The 24,136-nt window shown below is 45.1% G+C and overlaps 1 protein-coding gene across 2 annotated transcripts in view; it reads right to left on the minus strand.

Annotated features, from left to right (window-relative positions):
• Positions 1–24,136, minus strand: part of PLPP3 (phospholipid phosphatase 3) — an 81,964-nt gene that overhangs the window by 34,302 nt on the left and 23,526 nt on the right. For both annotated transcript variants that reach the window (XM_072820382.1, XM_072820381.1), the window contains exon 2: positions 6,115–6,272. In XM_072820382.1, coding sequence (XP_072676483.1) covers positions 6,115–6,272 — 158 coding nt within the window. The remainder of the gene's footprint in view (positions 1–6,114; positions 6,273–24,136) is intronic.

The following is a 24,136-nucleotide window of genomic DNA, read 5'->3' on the forward strand; positions in this document are numbered from 1 at the left end:
TTTGTAAAACAAGGTAAATAATACCTACCTCATCCAATTATTAAAGAGGATTTAAGATAAGGCATTAGCCTCCTCCCACCCCATTAGATAGCTTGTAAATGTAATCAGATTCTCTACTCCATCCCCTAATATACACTGACTCACAGAATGGATTTCTCAGCCTCCAGAGCATTATCACTTAAAACGGATAAAGTAAGAACCATTTTCATACTGGATACATTTTCCAAGTAGTCATTAAGCCCTTAGAGCTACATAGAACTGAGAGGAACTGCTGCAGCTCTTTCTTCTCCCAGGGGCTGGATGTCTTTGTGTGTGTGTGTGTGTGTGTGTGTGTGTGTGTGTGTGTGTGTGTGTGTGACCTAGATCCTAATCCCAAAGCCTGTGTTTTAAAATGGCAAATAGATGCCCCCTCCCTCCATCCCCTCGGGGATAAGAAGGTCTCAGAAGAACTCTGTGGCCATTTGATCAGGGAACGGCACAGTTGAAGGATTCATGTGGCCCCTCTCCGTGGGTGGTCCTGGTAATTGCACAGATGTAGTGGATTGTAAACTGGGGGACGGGGTCTCCTACCAAGGCACCACTGGGCCAGCCCCACTTCACTTTTTTTCAGAGTTGAAAACTGGCCTAACCTTTAATGAGGAGGTAATCTTGGGGAACCTTGTTTTCTTGGCAGTGCTCTCTCAGATAAAGGGGGCTGGGGCCGGGGGGGTTGAGGAGGAAGTAATGAAGTCCAGATGTGGGCACACTGAAGCCCGATCCTGAATAAACAAGCCTTGGAGGTATTAAGCTCTTCTTGTCTCTCCAGCAAGAAATCTGCGTGTGCTACACAGCATGGTCCCATGTGCACCATGGACCCTATTTAAGATCTTAGGGAAGCAAATGGGATACGTTTCCCTGCCGCGTAGGTCCTCTGACATCTCCTGGCCTAACGCTTTTGATTTTCTGCCCAAACTGTATGGCTTGTGATTCTTACAAATACATATTGAGCACCCCAGTCTGTGCCTTGCACTCGCAATTCAAAATCAGACCAGACAGGTCCCCGGCCCTGCTGCAGCTCTCGGAGTAACTAAAAAACAGATAAGCAAAAAAAAAAAAAAAAAAAAAAACAGGGCAGTTCCACACAGTAACTGCAAAGTCAGAGGTGGGCCCAGGGAAGGTAGGGCCCTTCGGAAGGTAGGGGAGGAAGCAACCAAGGAATGTTTCCTGGAGAGAGAGAGGTCTGCTGGGGTTTATTTAATACCTACCACGGGCAAGAGGAAAAGCCTGGTCTCAGCCTTCTAGGAACCTGTTATCTGACTGGGGAGACAAGAGCCGGACACAGATCATGTTGCCAGGACAGAAGTATGGAAGGTACTATTTGTCTGCTTGAGATGAAACTAGGACAGAGGTGTACCATCGGGTCCCCAGCACCTGCTACCTCAGAGGTGCTTGATAAGTCATTGTGAAAGGCAGGCAGGAAGGCTTTACAAGGCAAAAGTGGTGCCATTATTGAGGGGGAAAAAAAAAAGAAAGAAAGAAAGAAAGAAAGAAAAAAGAAAAGCCTTGCCTTTGAATCAGAAGACCCCTCGTCTGGCCCTGCCACTAATTAGTTATGGGAAAGTCACTTAATATCCTTGATCCTATTGCCTTAGCTATAACAATCCACCTCCCAGAATCACCACCAGGTGCAAGTCAGGGAATGTGCACATGACGCAGACTTTGTTGACTGTAGGACACGAGGGAAATGAAAAGGATGATTCTTGCCGATGACACACATAATGTCACTTGACATGACCTCTAGAAAAAAAGCCTACAGGGTTTGTGAGCTCCTGTCACCAATTAACAGAAAAGGTACGGTTCTTTTCCAAGGGGTGGGGCAATGAATGAGCACAAAAGTTAGGGACATGAACCTGAACCAGATGATGCCGAAGCCTGAGCTTCTTCTCTAGTTAGGAATATTTATTATGAAGTTACATTCAACAGATCTTTGAGAAGTAGAACTTATATGGCCAGAGGGAGAAGGGGATGCACCCATAACTCATCCACACTTCAACTCCTAGATATTAAGAATCTATATAAACCACTTTCAGGGGCTGACCAAGGCAAGCACTGAGCCCATGTTTATTTGAAATGAATAATACACATTTTTTCCATATTAAAATCTTCGCCCATAATACTCTTCACAGTCCAGTATAAGGCAAAGTGAGTGGAGGCTAGGTAGGGGGTGATACTTTACTGGTTTTGCTCCTAATCTCACTGCTGCTAGAGTCATTAAACCTTTACAAGGCAGGATAGGAACCACTGCTTTGTGGATTTGGAAAGAATTCCTATTATGCTATAATTCCAGAATCTGAGATACAGCTGAAAAAGAAGTCAAAACGACTAGATTTTTCCATATCTCCTGCCATAGAAAGGTGTCTGCTTTCTCCATAACTTCTGATGATCTGCATATCCACATCACACTCTAAACGGCCCCAGCACCCCACTCCTTTGTTGTGGGGACGCTCAAACCAGAGCAAGGGTATCCACATCGGGCAAGGCTTCGCTTGTTGTTTTAAACAAACTTGAGGTCGGCAGGAGAAGGCCTGAGCAGCAAGTAGCAGGATGATTAGATTTCCAGCCCGGGAGCCCCCTCCACCCTCCCTGTCATTCACGCCCTCTGATCAGAAGCAGATCCTGGATGGAGCCAGCCAGGCTCTATGACCAGTCATAATGGGAAAGTGGGAAATGTATTGTTGTTGTTTAATTTAGGCCGTATATAGCTTTTCCAGAATTGAGTACACTACAGTGAATTACTCATTTTTCCTCTGAGGCCTCTGCTTCTGCTTATTTCCATGAGTACTCTAATATTTGACGGCAGGTAAGTGGGTAAGCAGAGCTCATTATGAGCCCACATCTCACACGTGCCTCCAGTCAAAATGCAGGGGTTGCTGGATCTGGACATGAAGTCCTCTTGCAAAGAGCACTGGAGTGAGAGTCAAGAGATCTGGATTTTACTTAACTAACTAGAAGAAAAGAGTGGGAGATAGGATGGGTCCCAAAGCTGGAGCTCCTTTCCTGATTCAATTTTAATTAGACATGAGGTCTTGGCAAAGTCATTTCACCGCTTTTTGACTGTTTACTTATCATTTATGATGGAAACAGTGAACATTCATTGAGTATACTGTAAGTGCCAAGTGCTGGGTTACTTTACATATATCATCTCCATTTAACACATGAGCCTGCTGAAGCTCAATGGGGCTCATTAACTTGCTACACATTCCACAGCAGGAGTTCAGATATGCTCCAGGGTTTCTACCTTCAACCTCCATGCTACACCGAGACCTTTAAGATTACCTAACTGTTGGGGTTTCTGCAAGGGTGAAATGCTTGAATGTGGTTCATAGGCTTCTATGGCACATAGGGGCACCTAACAAAGGACACCGATTATTTTGGTATTTTCTTGCCTGCTTTTCTTTCTTTCTTTTCTTTTTTCTTTTCTTTTCTTTCTTTTTTCTTTTCTTTTTTCTTTTCTTTCTTTCTTTCCTTTCTTTCTTTTTCTTTCTTTTCTTTTCTTCTTTTCCTTCCTTTCTCTTTCTTTCTTTCTTTCTCTCTCTCTCTCTTTTTTTTTTTTTTGGAACTATAGGAAAGCACTATCCAAACCTATTTTGCTGACATTGTATGGGATAAGGAAGCAATGCTGTGGCTCATCCTATAACCAAGGCCACGGCACATGACTATTTCAAGGAAACCTGAGAGGTCAAGGAGCATTTTAATTAAAACACCAACATGACATGAGGAGAAAAGCCAGCCAAACTAAACCCCTCAAAGCAGATTTTTCTCAGAAATGCTAGCATTTCAAGAGGAAGAGGGGGCTGGTCTTGGCCAACAGCAAGGAATGAGCTGCTGATCAGGAGTTTTGCTTGAGGAAGGAAGAACAGGCCAGAAGCACAGCTCTCAGAAGTTTCTTTAGCACCCTATGTCTACTTAGCCCAGTGCTACAAAGCTTGTTCCCACAAGTAATGGCATTTGATTCTCAGAGCAATCCCCATGAGTGAATTCAAACACAGACGAGGAAACTAAGGGCTGGAAAGAGCTGTGATTCACTCGGTTCACGTGGCTGAGGGTGCCACTGCCTCTGAACGGTCCCTCTCCACTGCGCTATGCCAGGCAAGCCCATATTAATTGCAAGTAGAGAGAGCAAAGGGCACGTGACATCCCTGTCCCTATGCTATTTTTATAACCACTCCTGAGTTATAGTCAGCTTCCTAGAAGCACTCCATGAACTGATCCTCCAAGTGTCAAAAACACCTGTTCAAACCTTAGTACAAGTTACTGTACAACTATTTGCCTTCCATTACAAACTTCTTTTCCATGGAAAGCCATTCTTCCTGGAGCACTCAGCCCCACACTGTCAATTTGGAGCAAATAGTAAAATTAGATTTTATATCTCTCAGTTTCTGAACACAAAGATCCTCAGTCCACCTTTAAGAAACTCCTAGAGTTGCCAAATGGACTGTTTTCATTTTAAAGGTTGGAAAGAATTCTACTAGGCCCCATCCCCCTTCCCAATTTCAAACTGTTGATTGTGTGCCTGGTTTACGATGTTATTAAAAAACAAAGAGGGGTCTCAGAGTTTACAACCCACCCCCAGAGTGGGGAAGTCAAAAGAAAAATTTCATGAAATGTGGTTCAGTACCATCAGCAGCTTGCATCTGATCCAGAATAGGCAAGAGTAGCCAACTGCCAAAACCTTGAGCAGTTAATTTGGATAGGACAGCCACTCTCAATTTGAAATCAAGTCTGCAAAATGGAAAAGAGGGCTTTGAAATAAGCTAGGAATAAGCTAGGCTCGAGCCCCTGTTTTTACTTGCTGTAGACTTTGAGCATATCATTTAACCCCCTTGAGCTTCTGGTTTTCCATTTGTATAATGAGGGTACTAGCACTTAACTTGCATGTAGTATTCTTAACTTCAGCTTCCTTCCTTCTTGGCTTCTAATATAGGCCAAAGATAAGCTTCTAGGTTCTGGCTAATACAAACATGACTCAAGGATCTAAGAGAAAGAATTTATGATCTTGGTGGACATGACGCCTATCCCTTATGCCCACATGGCTGGAGTTCAAGGGCAGAGAACAGAAAATTCTGGAGGTGTAGAATGGACAGCTGTGAAAATGCAGAACTCACAAATTACAAGACTGGATTCCCATCAGCTACTCTCTCCCCCAACCCCGCTGCCCCACGTGGACACATCTAAAACAGAGTGCTGACATTCCAAGTAAAGCCCAAGTGGGCCATACCCCATTTTCCACGAGGCGACCATTGCTCAAAATAACTCTGAACTTTGTCTCAAAGTCTGTGGCACATTTTTGCATCCTCAGTGAGGACTTTTCCTTTAAGGGAAGATCTGTATGTTTATACTTGCACCTGAGTAACCTGTTCAGCAACTGGGAGTTTGCAAAGAATTTCAATATTCATGACCTCTTTTACTCTTCATTTCAATACTGTGAAGCAAGATGGTCATCCCTGGTTTGAAGGATGTACAGCTTGTCAGTGGAGTGCCAGGTCTAGAACCTCGGTCTCGATTCCAAGTCCCATTTTATTTTCACTTTGCCACCACAGCCCCTGGATGTGAGAAGTGAACGATATGCCAGAGAATACTAGTGGCATGTGCTGTTATAGCAGCACACCATGGTGTGAAGACAGCCCAGAAAATGCCTGTGACACCTGATGGCAACTCTCTCTCCTCTGGGGCTCAGCCTCATGGCTCAGAGCTGAGACTCTGGGGAAAGGGGCAGCTGGGTTCAAATACTAACTCTGCTGCTCCGCAGACCTCAGTTTCTTAATTTGTAGAAGAAAGGTAAGAATAGTATCTAGAATTCACCAGATGGTCGTGAGGATCACATATACAAAGTATGTTAGAGAGGTGCTTCACGTACTTTCATAATACTCTTAGTATAGACGTGCATATATAGATTATACTTACAGTGTATACATGTATATTATTTGAAAACGCTTTTAGTAATAATACTAACCACATGAAATAAACAGCATTAATCAAATTCTACTTGATCTGCCAACCTGTGCTGGCTTGGATATTCTGAAATACGATCCAGGGGCGCTGAGCCAGGTTGAGCAAGGCAGCCCGGATGCTTACCGCGAGGATGGCGATGACAATCCCCACAGCACAGAGCACGGCATCGTTTATCGTCTCACCGATTTTCAGGGGATACTTGATGCTCTCATCATTGCAATAAAACCCTCGGTGGTAAGGCTTGATGGTGCTTGTCTCAATGATGAGGAAGGGCAAGCCAGCTGCTCAGGATGGAACCGCCACATGGACCACGAAGAAAAAAAAAAGGGGAGACAAAGGGAAAAGATCAATAAAAGGAGGCAGTACTGATGGACAGCAAAGACCACTCCCAAATAATAGCATTGACAGTGACAGTAATTCTGTGCATTTGTAGCGACTTTTGGGCCACAGAGAGCGCTCAGTACATGCATGCCCGATGCCTGGTCCTTCCTGGTCACCCCCAATAGGAGCACAGCATGATCCTCTAGTCTTGTCCAGGAACGCCGAGGGGGACAATGGAAGAGCCAGGCCAGGAGCCTTCCCACTGTGCCACACCCCTTGCTGAAACATAAGCCTAATTTGTAATAATTATCCACAGAGCCTCAGGTCTAATGATGTCTGGTTCTCCAAGTGTGTTAGTTATCACCACCACCCCCTTGGAGAAGCTCATCCTAAGGCTCCGTTGCTTGGAGCAGGGAAGGGCCCGGGAGTCAGATAACCTGAATTTGAATCTCAGATCCACCACTTCCTAGCAATGTTCTAATTCCAGCTTCCGGAGCCTCAGTTTCCTCACAAATGAGTCATGGGGACAAGGAGAGGAGAACCATACAACTTCTAGCATGATGCAGCCTGGCACATCATAGCTGCTCAGTGGTGCCCTTTTCAACCTTTTTCTTCCACAAAGGGTCCCTAACAAGGCTAGGCAGCTGAGTGGGGCCCTGCTGCCTGTAGCCCTGGAGCAGAGCCCAAGGGCATCTGGGAGCACCAGGCAGCTGCTGCTGGTTTATCAGGGCTAGCTCAGATGCCATTCTCTTAAAGGTCATGGCAAATGGATTCCATCACCTGCCAGGAAAAGCTCCTCCTAAGGCTGAGGCAAAAAGCGAAGGCCTACAATATCTCTTGCCTGGTCACTGCCAACAGCCTCCACATCAGTCTCCTGGCCTTCATTGCCTCACACACGTATCAACCAGTTCACTTCCTGACCGAGAGCACGTCCCTGCCTTGCTTAGGCCTCGTCAACGACTCCCCACTGTGCAAGACGAGATAAAGTCCCTAAGTATGACCTCTGGAGTTCCCCAGGGCCTGGACCTCCCCCTCTCCCGACTCACAGTCTGCTGCCCTCCTGCACACCGCTTCCAAGGAAACAGTGCACAGGGACTCTGTCTTGGATCACAGTCTCCTCTCAGACTGGAAGACCTCTTCTTCTTCCCCTTGCCACCCAAGGTCAACACTGAGCCGCAATGCCACTGCACAAAGTAAAAGGTGGGCCATCAAATGTTAGGACCAGGGAAGATCATGGAAACTATCTTATTAACAGCCAGCATTAACGTAACAGCCACCAGCAATGTGGAAGATGCTTTATAGCCATTTTTGAGTTGAGTCTTCCAACAACCTGAAGAGGTCCTGTTAAATCATCATTTAAGCAGGCCTCATTCATCTTCAAGTGAAGAGAACAGAGACTAAAGAGAATATTTAGCTCATTCAGAGTCTATTAGGTTATGCTCAAATGCTCGAATCCCCTAATTGAACTTTGCAAATTGGTTTCATCCAACTGTGAATTGCATTTGCTGAAAAATCCCAAGATAAGCGGTTGTTTAAAAGATAAAATTCCATTTTCATGTTTTTCAAAAAAGAATTAAATTCCCGTCATGTTGCTCGAAGGCCCAGCCTACCTCCAAAAAAAAAAAAAAAAAAAAAGTACCATGAACTCCACAATTTTTCAATTACTTTGGTCCAGACCAGCAGCGATAAAAATGCTCACTTTCTAAAAAAGTGTATTTATGTATCACTGTGCATACACACATGGATTTATTTGGTTTTATTCTTTGGATTTATTTGAATTCTACGGCTATTTATTTTGTGACCCCTAACTGCTTCCTGCTAGAACAACAATTTACTTTATCAAATTCATACTGGTGCTTTGAAAAGAAAGAAACAGCAACACACCACAGCATTGTGCCTGACCTTCTCAAAGTAAACACAGAGGGGCCCTGGAAGGCAGGAACCATTAGCTCTTGAGACTGTCTCTGCAAAGGAATGGAGTGGGCAAGGGGAGGCAGTGTGTAAACGTGGTGGGGTAGAAAGGACAAGAGTAGTCAGCTGATCTTTGGGCGAGGGGACTGGGAGAGAGAAAATATCCTATGAGCCCGAACCATCTTCGTTCTCCCACTCAACATTTTGAAATGTGGCCAAGTTGGCTATGGAAAGTAGCCGAGAAGCCAGGAGTATGATATTAATAGTCCGCTTTTAAAGTTCCACACGTCGTGATAAAACGTGGAGCTCCATGCCTGAGCCTGGCCACAGCCTCCGTGGTGCCTGGGAGCCAAAGCGTTGCTAATAAACTCAGGAAGGGAACAGACCCCAAGTGCCTTACATTTGTGCTACACTCTTAGGCCCCAGCTTCTATTTTTAATAGTGTTCACATGATAGGCCTGTAAAACATATGTTTCTAAGGACAATAAAACACATATAAAAGAGCTGTGGAGTTAGACAGAACTGGGTTAATGATCTCGATTCTGTTCCCTGCTACTTGAGCAAGTTATTTGCCATCTCCAAAACGCCCTTCTCACCTGTGCAATGGGAAGAAGGAGACCTAGCTTGGGGACTGCTGGGACGATGTGATACGCTGCTACATTAATCTATTCATTTATTCAACAAACATTTATGCAGTCTTCACTACATACATAAAGTACAAGGAATACAAAGATGGCATAAACCATGCCCTCAGGGAGCTTATAGTCTAGTAGGGGAAGGTGTAATGGGAGAAAATGAGTACAGGAAGTTGCTTAGTTAAAAGAAATCAAGCAATAGCACTGGGTCACATCAACACGGAGTCTGGCACATACTATGGACACTCAATAAATGTTAAAAGGATGAAGGGGGTGGGGACAATCCCACAGAGAAGGCTAGTAAAGAAAATCTCTTTATTCTGTTTCTTTGCCCTCTCTTAATCTGGGAGCAATCCAAATCCTTTCTTTTCCTCCTTTGCCTAAGGCTTGGGGAGTTTCCGGTTCTGATTATATGGATGATGACCACAAACAGACAAGAGGTTGGATCTGAATTATGTTCTGTTTATTTGCTTGAAAGGCATGGAGATAGCATTTGGAAAACCCAATGGCTTTTTCTGTCTCCCCTACAAACTTGTGGTATGATTGGGGGGGATGCCAGTCTAGGCTTGACTTTGCTCCAGAAGAGAGTAACCTCAGATTCCCTTCAGTTGGTTGGAAAAGCGTGAGCATTTTCTCAACAGGACAGCTAGTCCTCAAGAGACAGAGCACCATGCCTTGCCTCTCCAGGGCACAGGAAAGAAGCTGTTTTTTATTCCAGAGTGGGATCTCCAACCTGGCACCATCTTTATTACCAACCACCATGGTCCCTGATCACTTCATTTCAAGAAAATTTTCAGTGCGAGTGCCTGGGAATCTACAGGTGACAACATCACAGTAACTGTCCTCAACAGGCTCATGGTATTTTAAGAAAATTACAAAAACAAGTGCACTAAAATATTTCTAAACATGAGGACTGACATATGTATAGAGCATAGGGAACACTAAAGATGGCCCACAGAGGGTGGGATGGGAGGCTGGAGGGAACCCTTACATGAGTAAGAGGTTTCCGGGGTCCAGGGACCAAGTACACTCAAGAGACTCAGTGTAGTTTCAGGATTTCAATAAAGCAGTCAACAAAACCAATGGCCACTACCAGAATATGATTTTTAATTTGGCTTATAAAGCTAGAAGAGACATGTAAGTATACGATGAAAGGAAGAAAGGGGAAGCTAACACAGACAACAACAGTAGCTAACATTTTTTAGAAGATTTGTATTTATTTATTCATGAGAGACACAGAGAGAGAGAGAGAGGCAGAGACACAGGCAGAGGGAGAAGCAGGCTCCCTGCTGAGCAAGGGACCTGATGCAGGATTCAATCCCAGGACCCCAGGATCATGACCTGAACCGAAGGCAGGCGCTCAATCACTGAGCCACCCAGGCGTCCCAATAGCAGCTAACATTTACCAAACGACCATTACGTGCCCAAACTGTGCTAAGGAATCCCCCACAGAAATGTCTGCTGTCTGACAAACCCACATGTCTATTATGTTCTCAGGACTGACTGGGCCACTGTGCCGAGGGAAGTCCCAACCTCCAAGTGGTCCAAGGGCTGCTAGGAGAACAGTCATAACAACGAGCAGATTCAGGCACCCTAAGATTCTGAGGGATTAAAAGTGACTTACTGGAGCCACTCGGACTTTCGGGTGCTTTCTAAAGTTGAGCAAGTCACTTAAAACAGAGCAGGAAGCCTGTATGAGTATTGATAAATTAGTTACAGATCAGCAAATGTCATGGCCTTTGAAGAAGATGCTTTATACGGAACAGTCCAGGCAATAGCACAGGTGATTATTCACTGAATATTCACCACATTGCACACATGTGCTCAGTATCTAATTTAACCAACACTCTGAAGCCAATATCCTAGACTTTAGATTTATCTCTAATGAAAGGTGCATTACCAGCTTCTTACAAAGCAGAACCAAAAAATATGTGTGTGTGTGTGTGTGTGTGTGTGTGTGTGTGTGTGTGTACATATCATCTGGTGATTCTAGACCCCAACTCAAAGAATTTCTCCTTCTTTTAATCAAGGATCAATTAACTTCCTATACCTGCAGGGACCTCTTGGGATGTGTAAGCTGCAGAGGAGGCGAAATACGAACTCAATGACAAACACTTAATGGGCAGAAAATCAAAGCATGAAGAAAGGCCCCTGTGTTGGGTTCGGGCCTTTGAAACTCCTTGGGCTTTGAAAAACTAACACTCGAGCAGGTTGGGTGGTTTGGGGGGTGGGGTGTAAAAAAACACAGGATAAGTTTTTGTGGCCCACCCATTGATAAAGTCATGTGGGAAGTGTTACCAAAGTGACCCAGCCCCAGAGCCTTGCTCCTTTCAGCCACAGCTTCACATTTGCACAAAATTAAATACAGCCTCCTGCTCTCAAAGTGCTTTTTAGAGAGCCCGTGGTGTGCGTCAGGGAAAGAGCTGGGGTGGGAGACTGAATAAGAAATTTTCGTGCTTTGGCAGGACCCAACGCAGAGCATCAGGGAGGGGCTGCTCATGGCTCCTCTACACCAAGTCCTTCAAGCGTCTTTCCCAGAGTTGTCCAGCTTTCTACTTCATCCAATCTGTAGTTACCTTAAAATAAGCAGAGTCCAGAATCTGTGAGAGTAATAAATAAATGAATATCTGCAGAAAGCCTACACACCTACCCACAGAAGAACAGTGGGTGCAGAAAACGTGTGTGGGTCTCAAGCACAGACTCACTGCTCCAATCAGGCAGCGAGCAGAACCCCACAACAGGACTTTAGACATCTTACCTACAGTACAGACTCTACTGTTCTGCTCATTTTACAAATGACAGACTGAGGCTCAGAAAGTTTTGAAGCAGCTCACCCAAAGCACAAAGCTGGCAAATGGTGCCAATACGGACCAGATGTTAGAAATACAGATGGAAGGCATGGGGCTTCTGATTTCAAACTCAGAGTCCAATTAGGAATTAATGTATCTGAACTTCCACGTTCTTATTTTCATTTGTATCCAACGGATAGCCGAGGCCAGAAGTTTTGTAATGTGTCCAAGGTTCTCACATGAGTCAGTTGGTCACTGGGACTTGAACCTAGGTCTGTCTGTCTTTTGGTTCATGTTTTCTTACTCCATGACCTGACCCTCCCTTTCTTTATAAATGTATTCCCTGTTAAAATATGACCAACTGCTTTTTTTTTTTAAATCATTTAAGGCCAGAATGGTCAACCCAACTACTACTTAGAGGTTCAAAACACAAATATTTATGTTGCTTGTAAGTGACAGGGTTTCTATTTAAAGTAATTAATTGCTACTGGTCTTAGAAGTGTGCAAACTTTCTTTGGTTTACGATATTTGTCCAGATTTTTATACTGGATACAATCCAGAAGAGACAAAACTAAGTTTACTATGAAGGCGTTTCCCACCTTTGAAACGGGCTGCCATGAAAAACACTTGCTGTTGGCTGCTGTGAACAGGCAATATTCGGGGTCTAGGGGTTTTTCTTTGACAAATGCTCATTCTTCAAAACTAGAAAGTCGAGGTCCCTTCTTTACAAAAAGAAGGTTGTCAGCATAGAAAGCAACTCCGTGGCGGAAGAAATCAGTGGCAGATCTAGTCCTGGTGCCTGGGTCTCCTGGGCCTTGAGTGCAATTCCACAAACATGTAGGGACAGTTCGTGAGTACAGGGCACTATTGGGTGCTGGGGACACACAATATCAAGATACTGCACTGTTTCTGAGTTTCTCAACTTTGGAAAGTCTCAGGTTCCATGACAAAGGGACACCTGTCTTTAGTCTAATCGTGGGTGTAGGAAAGAACTTTGGATGGCCTTTCTTACTTGAAAGTGCTTAAAGAGAAAACATTTTACTCTCCAAAATAGCATGGGCCACCTTAAAACTCTAGGTCCTGCCCGTTTTTGGCCTTTCCAGTTGGATTTTGAAAGGGCTGTCAGATCCACCAGGGACTAAAGAACAAACCAGCCAACTGCACATGATTCAGACCTTCCACGAAGAGAGCCCCAGCCCTCTTTTGTAGCCATGATATGTCTAGTAATACACAACTACAGAGCTAATAGGACTTACAATTCCTCTACCTCAAGTCAGACTGGGTCACCTACCTTCCTCTTTTGACCTCTTTTTTTTTTTTTAATTTTTTTAAAAAGATTTTATTCATTTATTCATGAGACACGCAGAGAGGCAGAGACCCAGGCAGAGGGAGAAGCAGGCTCCACGCAGGGAGCCTGATGCAAGACTTGATCCCAGGACCCCAGGATCATGACCTGAGCCAAAGATGCCCAACCACTGAGCCACCCAGGCATCCCCTTGACCTCTCTTTTAAATAAGGATAAGCAAATTTGTATTGGGTACCTACTATGTAGGTGCCAGGAGCTCTGGATACATCAAATGATGTAACTTTCAAAACAATCCTCTAAAATAATTAGTATACGGCCCAAGAAGAGAGAGTCAGAGAGATGATCTATCACTGCTGCTGCTAAGAGCAGTGTAACCAGGATAGATAATAGAATACTGAGAACCTTGAAGTTCATTCAGAGATGATGCCAGTTAGGCTTTCTTGCTAAGTACACGCAGCAACCAGGTCTATGCAGATATTAGCTCTGGGAAAAGTGTACGCGGACCTTGAACAAGGATAAAAAGCAAGGTTCCTCCTTAGATGTTGAGATGGATTTATATAGATCCAGCTACTCTACTGCCTCAGTCTCCCTGATGTCCCAAATGTTGTTTATTTCCAATACGGCAGCCCAAAGCTAGGACGCAGCAAGAATCCCAATGTTGCATTGGGTTTTATAGCTCTTACGTAAAGAATCACATTCAATTTTCCTAACAACTCCATGGAATGTCTTAATATCTAGATTGAAGTACCACTGGCAAACTCCTATCTGTCTTTCAAGACATAAATATCTCCTACAAAGGACTCACTGAGCCATGTTAGCCACTCTGGCAGAGTTACTTTTTTTGACTTATCCATGAACTTCAGCGTCAGGGAGATAGGATTATATGTCCTACTTCTATCACCTGCCACGCTTACTGTATGACCTTAGGCAAGTCACCTTACCTCTCTGAGTTTCATCAACGTACAACAGGACTTTGTACAGTAATTCCCAAGGTACAGAGTTGATTGTGAGTGAGACACAGTTTATAAAATACCCAATTGCCTGGCTCCGTAAATATTAGCTCCTGCTCCTGTATGTGACAGGAAGCCACTGAAAGCTTTTAAGCAGGTATAAGATGTGATGAGAGTTCAGTCAAAAGCTCACTCAAGCAGCTGAGGCCTGCCAACTCCTTCCCAAATGCAATCTGATCCCATGGGGGAAGCACGCTCATAAAATCCTATAATTCGAGGGACTTCTTGGGATTGTATAAATAGAAGGGGCTTCAACAGTGGTTAGCAGGACCTGGCACCCTGCGTAGAAAAGAAATATCATGGCAGGAATCCTACCATGCATTGTCAAAAGATCATATAAGGCTGATGGGAGGTAAGTCTGTAAGGGGGAACAATTTTTTCTTTTCATTTTCCCAAAGAGTTAAACATACATCCGTCAGCGTACATGGTCCACCCAAGCTATGCCACCCAGGTGTACACAAACACCACATTCACATGGCGGTAAAATAAACAACACGTGGACGGGCAGGACATCAGATACCAGGGAAGGCCAAAGTTCAAGATAGTCAAAAGGCAAGACTGGAGCCAGACGCGGTGCCAAAAATGAAGAGCTGGAACGTTATTGGAGATGCTGTGAGAACAAAATCATGCTGGTACACAGTCCAAGGCCACCAGGGCACCCCAAGATAACCTACTGAGCTACATGGGCCGATCTAGGTCAAAGGCCAAACGCTCACACACAACCTAGCCCACAAAGATGTTCTATTTGGCCATCCACTGCTTATAGTTCTTAACATTGGTTGTTACCATTTAATGACAGGGGATCTCACATAGCATCTAGATTTCCGGTTCTTGAACCGGTTCTAACGCTATTTGGCAATGCAGGCAGTACAAACTGTGGCTACATGCGTTCTGCACCATTCCCTGTCATCACCCTGACCTCCAGGCTGCAGGTCAGTTTTCACTGTCACTGAGCATGTACTGTTGATTTTCCTATGCCTGGTGTGCTTCCATCATTTATGTTACCTACCTGGCCCCTGTAGACATTTTGCTTTTTTCACCACTGCTCTAGAAAATACGGAAATCCTTGGATGAACCCATCAAAATAGAAATAACTAACTCTTGCTTCAACAATGTCCTCTGTTGTAGGTAATGGCCTCATGGGACATGGGTATATGCATGAGTATATATATTTGTTTTAACCTTAAGCCTACCTGTGTTCAACTATAAATCCAAGGACTTATCCATCATACCCTAGCACTGTATATACCTTTTTCTGTAAGTCCTCTACACTAACTGATAGTCTCTTCAGAAAAGGGTCCATATTTTATACATATCTGGGTGTCCAGCACAAAGAGTAATTCCTAGGACTAAGTGGGTGCCCCACAAATGGATATTGGATAAATGTATACAGGAAACAAACTAAAATCCAGACAACGTGGCTCAGAGAGACACAGAGAGAGAGAGAGAGAGGCAGAGGGAGAGGTAGGCTCCATGCAGGGAGCCCTATGTGGGACTTGATGCTGGGACTCCAGGATCAGGCCTTGGGCCAAAGGCAGGCGCTAAACTGCTGAGCCACCCAGGGATCCCCTCAACTCCTGTTTTCCTAACACAATACCCCAAAGCAACGCACCACCACACGTCTCACAAAGAGCAGACAAAACCATGAGGAACTATTACAGGGCACCTAGCCAGTTTCAAGTCTCAGACGGGCACTGTTGGGCTGGATGACTGCTGAGACTCTGAATTCTCAGTTTCCCAATCTTTTTCATGTAGTGAAACCATCGGCAAGTCCTTTGTAGGGCCCCCCCAGGTAGCTGAGCAGGCTGCTGCTCAGTGCTTCAGCTGTCCCAAGGGCTAAGAGATCCATTTCGGCACAGCCCTGACCCACTTCCTGCGATCCTCTGGGGAACCGCTGCCCAGGGGAAAGCTCCCAGGCAGAGGAAGAGCACAAATCTCAAGAAGGCAACTTTGATCTGGGTTTGAAAACCAGTTTTGCCACTTAACATCTATGCAACCATCAGCTTAACTTCTCAGAGCGCCTCCCCTTGATAAAGAGGACACCAAATATCCACTTTGATGAGCTGCGGGGATGACCTATCACAGGGCCGGGATTTAACCAAGGTTAGTTCTCTGCCCTCCCACTCTGAAAATCTACTCTCCAGCTATTCACATGATGCCAATCAGCCGGCTTGACTGGTTTCCTCTAGAAAGTGGCCAACTCACCTGGACACGGCTGTGTCGGCTCAGATAAGGGCTGTCACTCGAGCTAAGTAAAGCTGGGGCAGTTCCAGCGGGCCGGGGACAAGACAACCCCCACGCCAGGAGCACACTCCCCATCCCCAGCCTGTCGAGGTTCTTTTTGTAAAACCCAGAAACCTTCTTCAAATCTGACGGCTGCCACCTGCACAAATAATTCGGGGATGCAATTTTGTAACTGAATACAAGCCCTGAAAGCTGGCAAGTTTGAAGTCCAAAATAATCCCTTTGACCTTCTGCCTAAATGCTCACTAATCACTTTTTAATTTGTAGTATATTTCCTCTCTAGGTGCTGTACTTGCAGGCTACATTTTCGTTTTAGGAGTATCCAGGGAGTGAATGGCATTACAAAATACCTGATTAAAGTACAAGTCAAACTTCTCTCCCCAACATCTGAGGCTTGGTGTATGCCCCACCGAGTTTTCCAAGTTGCATTGCGTGGCAAGAAAGTGAAGGAGTAAAAGACCGCTTTGAAGGAGAGTCCTCACTGGGAGAATTAGGGGCTACAGGAATTTATAGATGTGGTCCCTGCCCTCTAAGAACACAGACTCTGGGGACAGCTACCCATGATGCAGCGGGACAGGACCATCCAGGGAGGCATTTCAAAAATGCTCAGGGAGCACCGAGGACGCGTGTTAGCGCATGACTGGGCCACCAGCAGGGATGTAGTGGCAGTTTATGGACTAACCCAGCAAATGCATTTCAAAGATTCCTTGCAATCATTTGAATGCCAACAACGTAGTTAAGGCTATACAAAAAAATTTTTTACAAATAAAAGCAGTAAAATAAAAATCCAGACCTGGAAAGATTTCCCCTAAAAAGCAATTCACAAAAGTGCTCCTGTAGCCCACCCTCATCCCCTACCCAACTTTTAGCCCTAAGGAAAAGGAGAAAAGGAGTTTGAGGGAGCCCATCCACCTCCTAATGATGAAAAGATGCTAAAATGGGCAAACTGGCAGCTAAAACTTTTGTTCACTCCATAAGAAACGCCTTCCCTGGTGACAAAGGTTTCCAGTTTAATCATCACTAGGATTACTACCAACTGAAATAGGCTGAATCCAAATAGATGTGTTAGGATCATTCCACAGTGTGTGTGTTTATCCCAGTGAATCAGGCAACCTTTCACCTACTGAATAATGAAGTCTCAGGTAGCCCGAGCTGGGTCAGTTCAGCCAATGTCCTGGAGAGGAAAATGATTTCCACACTAGTTTCTGATTCAGTGAAGAGATGCCTGCTATCACGAAGAACACAATACAAGCAAGTGTGGGAGTGTTAGTGGAGTTTCTTTTGGCAAGGCAACCTAAAAAACAAATACCAACCAATACTAACTGACAACACTAATGACTCGTATTCATCAGTGTTAGTTCCATGGCAAACTAACCATATAGTCACACTTCTGTTCTCTCGGGCTCCGTTTCTTCATGTGCAAAATGAAAGAGGCGGTTTTATCAGGTGTCTTGTGAATGTCTCTAATTTAGGAGTTTTCACCTTTAGCCTCAGCATTTTATAAACAAACTGCAGGGGCAGCCCGGGTGGCTCAGTGGTTTAGCGCTGCCTTCAGCCCAGGGCCTGATCCTGGAGACCGAGGATCAAGTCCCACGTCAGGCTCCCTGCATGGAGCCTGCTTCTCCCTCTACCTGTGTCTCTGTCTCTCTCTCTCTCTCTGTGTCTCTCAGGAATAAATAAATAAAATCTTTAAACAAAAAAACTGCAGGCTCATTCCCAGGGCGTCCTTATAGAGCAGACGGATAGGCATCGCCACCTGCATGCTCTCCCCACTGGGGGAACTGAGCAGCACACTAGGTTCTTTTAAGCCTGGGAAGAGAGATGGCCAAGCAGAGCCCTCCAGAAGTCAAAGGTGCTCATTCATAAAGAACAGCTTTGGAAACATCCATGAATCTGCAGACCTGCAGATACAAACTAAATTAGTGATCAGCAGCTCTTGGCTCTGTCAAAGAAGTCGGTTAACAGCAAAAACGTGGTGTGGGTTGGAGGCAGGTGGGAATTAGCATCAGCTCCTGCAGCAAACCAGACACTATTCTAGGCGCTTTACAGCGGGGCCTCTTTTATTCCTCCTGCTGATCCTTTCCAGGTAAGCAGTACAGCTAGATTTTGCAAAGGCCCAGGCTGAATGAAGATCAGAGGTAAGGCCGCAGAGCAGAGCTGCCACTGGGTCGGGCTGACTCTCCACAGGTCTGGGCAGCACGGTGTTGCCTCTATCTGTAGATGTTTGCCTAGACGGAGAAGGGGTGCCTCTGGTAAACTGGCTGGCTCTCTGTAGTTAGAAATCCTGATGCTCTGGGGCCACCCTCAGTTGCTCTGGGAGCCCTCCCCTTCCCCCCACCAGGATGGGGATAACAAAATCTGGGTGTTCAGATACAGGAGAACAAGCTGCAGGGAAAAAAGAAAAAAAAAAAAAGAAAAAAAACCTAGGTGGTTTGCTATAGGAACCCTATTGTTCCAGAGGGAAACTCTTTTGCCAAAACTCTCCAGGAAGCCACTGCTCTGTGATGCATTTTTCAGCTGTTGAGAGAAAAGGGTAGTTCCTGGGATGTTTTCTTCAATGGTACTGGAAGCCAGGCCCTTAATCCTTGCAAAGCAGCAAGGAGCCAGCTTCCCTCAGAGGGACAAAATGTCTAGAGGCCTTCTTCCAAATAAAAACATAAAAAACTCCTCAACTTTCCCCTCACGACCTCTCTGAATGTGTGAATCAGGCATTGGAGGAGAAGGTAGCAGGGGCCCAAGGGGGGGTTCAGGCCTTCTCTGCACCCCGCCTCCCCTGCTGGCCCAGCCCACCTGACCTCTCCAGAGCGGTAAATTACAAAGCCCCCACTGTTCTCTTTGCCCATCCTCCCCACATCCTCTCTACCCACCCCACCCCCCACACACATACATTTTTTTTAAGGGCGAAATGCCAAATAACATTATTCCCCTTCACCATGGTATTGCCATGAGAGCTGCCTGGTATGTTTGCCTGAAAACTGGAAGGTTTTCATGGAAATCTCGGCCTCCAACTACAGCTCTCCCTTTGTGGAAATGGACTTGGAAAGAAGTAGAAGGCCCCTCACTGGAACCTAACTGGGCAGACAAGAGCAGAGAGGGAGGCCCCAGGGATGGCTCAGAGGCCTGGGGATACCGGACTGTGCCTTTGGCAGCCTGGAACAGGCCCCCGGGCACCCTTGCACAGCTACCTTCTCCAGCAGCTCACCCCCCTGCACGAGGTGGCTGTCTGTAATGGGCAGCCTCACCCCGGAGTAGAGATCCTGTTCTAGAATTTCAGGGGGCAGGGGAGCGCTCGCAATGTTTATGTTACCCACGGGTGCAAACACGTTTGTTTCCCTGGCACATGATGTCAATAGCAGAAAACCGTTTCCCAACTCATCTTAATCATCTGAGCTCCAAGGAAAATCAAAACTTTGATTTTTGAGGTTTGGTCGCGTTTTGTGACCGTTTGGAATTAGCTGACCTAGCATGAGTTCCTCCCTTCTCTGGTTGTGGCAGTGGGACCCCAAGACTCATGAATCCTAAGGACCTTGGTGTCCTCCTCGGCCAAACGAGGCCCAGTGTGGAAGAAGGGCTGTGATGATTTCCTGAGACAGGGTGTATGGGGGTGTCAAAGAGCTGGGTCCGGCCCGGCACACATGCACTCTCAGGTCTTTCCACACACCCCGCCCCCAGCCTAAAGGGAGGGTACAGACTGCCAAGTGCAGGAAAATAATCTCTCCTATCCTGCTCCCTGTACCTCTGAGAGCAAAACTGTGGATGGGCTCCTGCTTGTCCATCAAGATGACAGAATGGGTCTCAGGGAATTAATTATTCAACAAACTGGCCCTTCACAAATCCCATCCAAAGGAATGGTTTGATGCCTTTCAGTACACTGACTATACAAAATCCTGAAAGACCAGTGCACTTCAAAAGCCTCACAAAAACCCAGGCCTGGGTTTGGCAGGAGTTCCTCAGCCACTGGGTTTTTCTGTGTGTGGTTTATAATAACATGCAAGCCCGATGCCAACTCCTAATCTATTAAGGGACTGCCAATTAGCAGGGGGCTTAGAGCTGCAGGTTTGAGAACTGGGGAGCAGGTCTAATTAGGGTTCCAAATCATTTCTCTCTATCTCCCCCTCTCAATCTGACACCAGGTATACTGGCCCATTGTTCTGTATATAACCTGTCCCTATTTCTCAGCACACTTTGTTTCGAGGTTCTAGGCCTGAAGGCTAGTGCTTATTTTCATGTCTGTCTTTAAGGGTAAAATTGGGCATTGAACGAGGATTATTCTCTAGACAGTGACTTTTGGATTTGGCCAATCATGAAAATCATCAGGGGCACTCATTAAAAAAAACACATTCCAGGCACTACCCAGACCTGCTTTAATAACTCAATCAGAATTCCCAGGACAAGGGCCTGAGAATTCTCCATCCTAACAAGCCTTTTAAAATGATTCTATTCCCTGGAGATTTGGGAGTCACTGCTCTAAAAAGTAAACATAATTTCAGTTTTGAATTCAAGGGCTTTTAAAAAAATGGATGCATAATATACATAACATGAAACTTATATATACATCCACCAAATTAACCTGATTTTACACCACACTGAATATCAAATGTTTACTGCCGCACCTATTGTGTGCTAGAGACAGGAAATGCTGAGACGAGGAAAACAGGGTTCCTTCCCTCAGAAGAGCTCCCTGTCTAGGGATGCAGCAACATCCCAGCAGAAAAGCTGGTCTTTCTTACCTATGGATCCCATGAGATTGCAAAATTGCAGCTCTTCCTTCCTCATTTCTCTTCTGCCTTATGGTGGATTTCACTTTATAGTACCTTTGCCAAGATGGGCACCCAATAGGAAACAGAAGGATTTCAGACACCCAACGTCAGAGGCCTATCTTAAAAGGGGGAAAAAAGCTGGAGAAACATATGGTTTCAAGATACAGAAGAAAATATGGGCCTTAGGACGGCCAAGACTGAAGCCAGAAACAGGGTGGGTCCCTGTGCAGCAGACAAAGCCCTAGGCTGGGTTTCAGAGCCCAAGCCTGGATAATGTTCTCCACTTAAAGTCCCTGTTCTTCACTGAGCCTCCTTATCTATAAAAGAGAGGAAATTGGACTGTGTGGTCATATCCCAAAGCATGCGTAGCATGAACCCTTTCCCTGGAGACTCCATCAAAATTCACTGCTGAGTTTCAAAGGGAGATGTACAAGCTGGAAGAACCAGAGTTCTCCAGAACACTCTCTGCAGAAAAGTCAGCCTAAGTGATCTCTAACGGGCTCTAACATTATGTTTCATGTATACGGCTTTCAAACAAGACTTGCTTCTTAGCCAGCAGAAAGCAGCATTTTTTTACTTACCCTCGGCAGTGCTGGCTATACAGCAGAGACTCAAAATAAAGGACTATGTCTAGGGTAGACGGTGGCAAAGGACCCACAGAAATAAAGCTCCCTGCTAACTGAGGTGTGACCAACCACCTTCCCGAGGAAAAGCCCTTCTGCATTTTTTAGACACATCCCCATCAACCCTGAATAAGATGTATTAAGGCCTCCCACAGCCTTGACGCCACGCTAGGCCCTGGCCCGCACAACTCAAATAAACACTACCCGCACTCCAGGAGAGTCTGGGGCTACTTCCCTCCTTGCTTGAACCACTCCTCTGAAACCGATCACTGCAGCCTGCCTGTTCAGACTCCTGGCTGTCCTAATACACAGCACTCTCAGGGGGCACACCTCCAGGTGGATGAGAAGCACTTCATCCATGGGCAGATGAAGTACCAATGGCTTGGTGTAGCTCTAGCCACGTTGATTTTAGAGTCAGCCCCACCTAGGTCTCGTCTCCACCTTAACCAAGTCAGTTCACCTCTCCGGTGATGTGAGAAGAACAAGATCCCAGGAGCAAAGATTCTAATACAATACCCAGCACACAGACATGCTCGGTAACCATTACTATTACGACGATGGGATGGGGTGTCTTCTGTAGGAAGGAGAGAGACAGGTGTATCTCTTGGCCCACAAAGAAATGCATCGTTTACCTCATGTCTGGTTACTGAAATGGACCATGAAAGTTACCGAGGCTTTGGCTTTTTTATGAGACACCAGTGCGTGAGAGTATGGACTGTCAGAAAAAGCACAGGCCTGGGGGTTGATTCAGTTTGCATTTGAAGCTTGCATCTGGCTCTTTTTGGTCCTGTGACACTGGGCAAGCTGCTAACGTCTCTAAGGCCATCTGTAAAATGGAGCTAACTAAGCCAATCTTGAGGGCTTAACTGTGACGTTGAGAGAGACAGTACAATACATAAAGTGTGCTCAATTCATGCAAGCAGTTGTTGGTCATGGTCCTCCCTCCAAAATACATCAGAATGAAGAAAGATGATTAGGGTAGCTCTTTGCCCCCATGTGGGAGCTCTTCATTTCCTTTAAAGCAGCCAAGGGCAACAATATATGTAGAGTTTTCTAAAACAGCAGTGTCTTTTCAACGTTTGATTATTTCCAGCTAAAGGAAAGTTAAGCCAGGATTTTCTTAGCATTTCATGGTGGGCTAAACGGGGTGTCCCTCAGGATTTCCTTGGACCTTCACTTCATATTGACAGCTTCCATCTCCATGGAGACTATTTGTCCACTTTCTCATCATTCACTTTTTCCCAATAAATATTTATTGTGTGCCCACCATGGACAAAGTACAGACGTGACAGCAATAGGAGATACACAGTGATTGCAGATCAAACCCTTTTTAAAATTTCAAGCAAGGAAGTTAAGAAAAAGAGTAGTAGTCTGCCAGAGTGCACTCAGTAAGACAGGGACACAAGTATCTACGTACTGCACAACCCCAGAGGTCACTACGTACAGGCCTCAGTTTCAGGCAGGCCTGAAACTAAGTGCCATTTCCACTCCTGCTTCATGGAGAAGGCCGAGCGGGTACCACACAACCCCCTCTGCTCAAGAGCTCCAACAGGGCCTTGTATTTCTTGTCCACATCACACCCTAGGGACCATGGCCCAGCTGACTATGTTAACTGGGTATCGTTATACCAGCTCTGGCCTTCCCTGGGGCCTACCGGTGTGTATGTGATATTCATGCCAAACTTGTCTAACTAAATTAGTAATAAGGAAACAGAAAAACCCAAAGTATGGGACATTCTGTAAAACAATTGGCCAGAACCCTTCAATAAACTCAACGTTTTATATATTTACACATGAGAATCTGTTTCAGATAAAGGAGACTAAAGACACAATATCAAATACAATGAGTGGAACTTGATTAGATCCTGGATCAAAAAAATCTATAAAAGAGATATTGGGACTACTATGCAATTTTGAGTATGAACCACATATTAGATATCACTGAATAAATGTTATTTTTCTTGTAAAAACAATGTGTGTGGGGTGTGTAGTATGCACGCACGTGTACACATAGCTTGCCATTGTACCACAGGAGGAGAACAAAAAACTAAAGGGAATTTACATAAAAGATAAAGAAACAAGATAAAAACCGAGGACTAATATGTAATATCGATTGGTTTTACTCTGAAACATGACCCAACCAGTAGAGAATCACTGGGACACCCCAGAGCCTAGAGGGTGCTATATTCCCGGGTACTTCAAATAAGAATGCAACCGGCTTAACAAACACTGTAGAACAATACAAAGTTTTAACAAAGCAGAGTGTACTGTACTTCATTTTTAAGTGATTACACAGGTTTCAACTGGTCAGTTAAATTTAGCAATTAATAACCATCATCAAATATTGTCTCACACTAATCATATTCAAATCAAGGAAGTAATTTTTTTTTCTTTGTTCACGGTATTTTCAATTCATGGGTAGAAAACAGGATGTGATGATAAGGCACATTTCAGAGTCACAGAAGCCTAAGTTCAAATCTCAAGCTACTTGACTTGGGCCTCCCTCATTTTCTCTGCATCTAAGTGGAGGGATCCTATGGCTTGGAG

This window comes from Canis lupus, chromosome 3, assembly GCF_048164855.1.
Source record: "Canis lupus baileyi chromosome 3, mCanLup2.hap1, whole genome shotgun sequence".
NCBI classification, from domain to species: domain Eukaryota; kingdom Metazoa; phylum Chordata; class Mammalia; order Carnivora; family Canidae; genus Canis; species Canis lupus.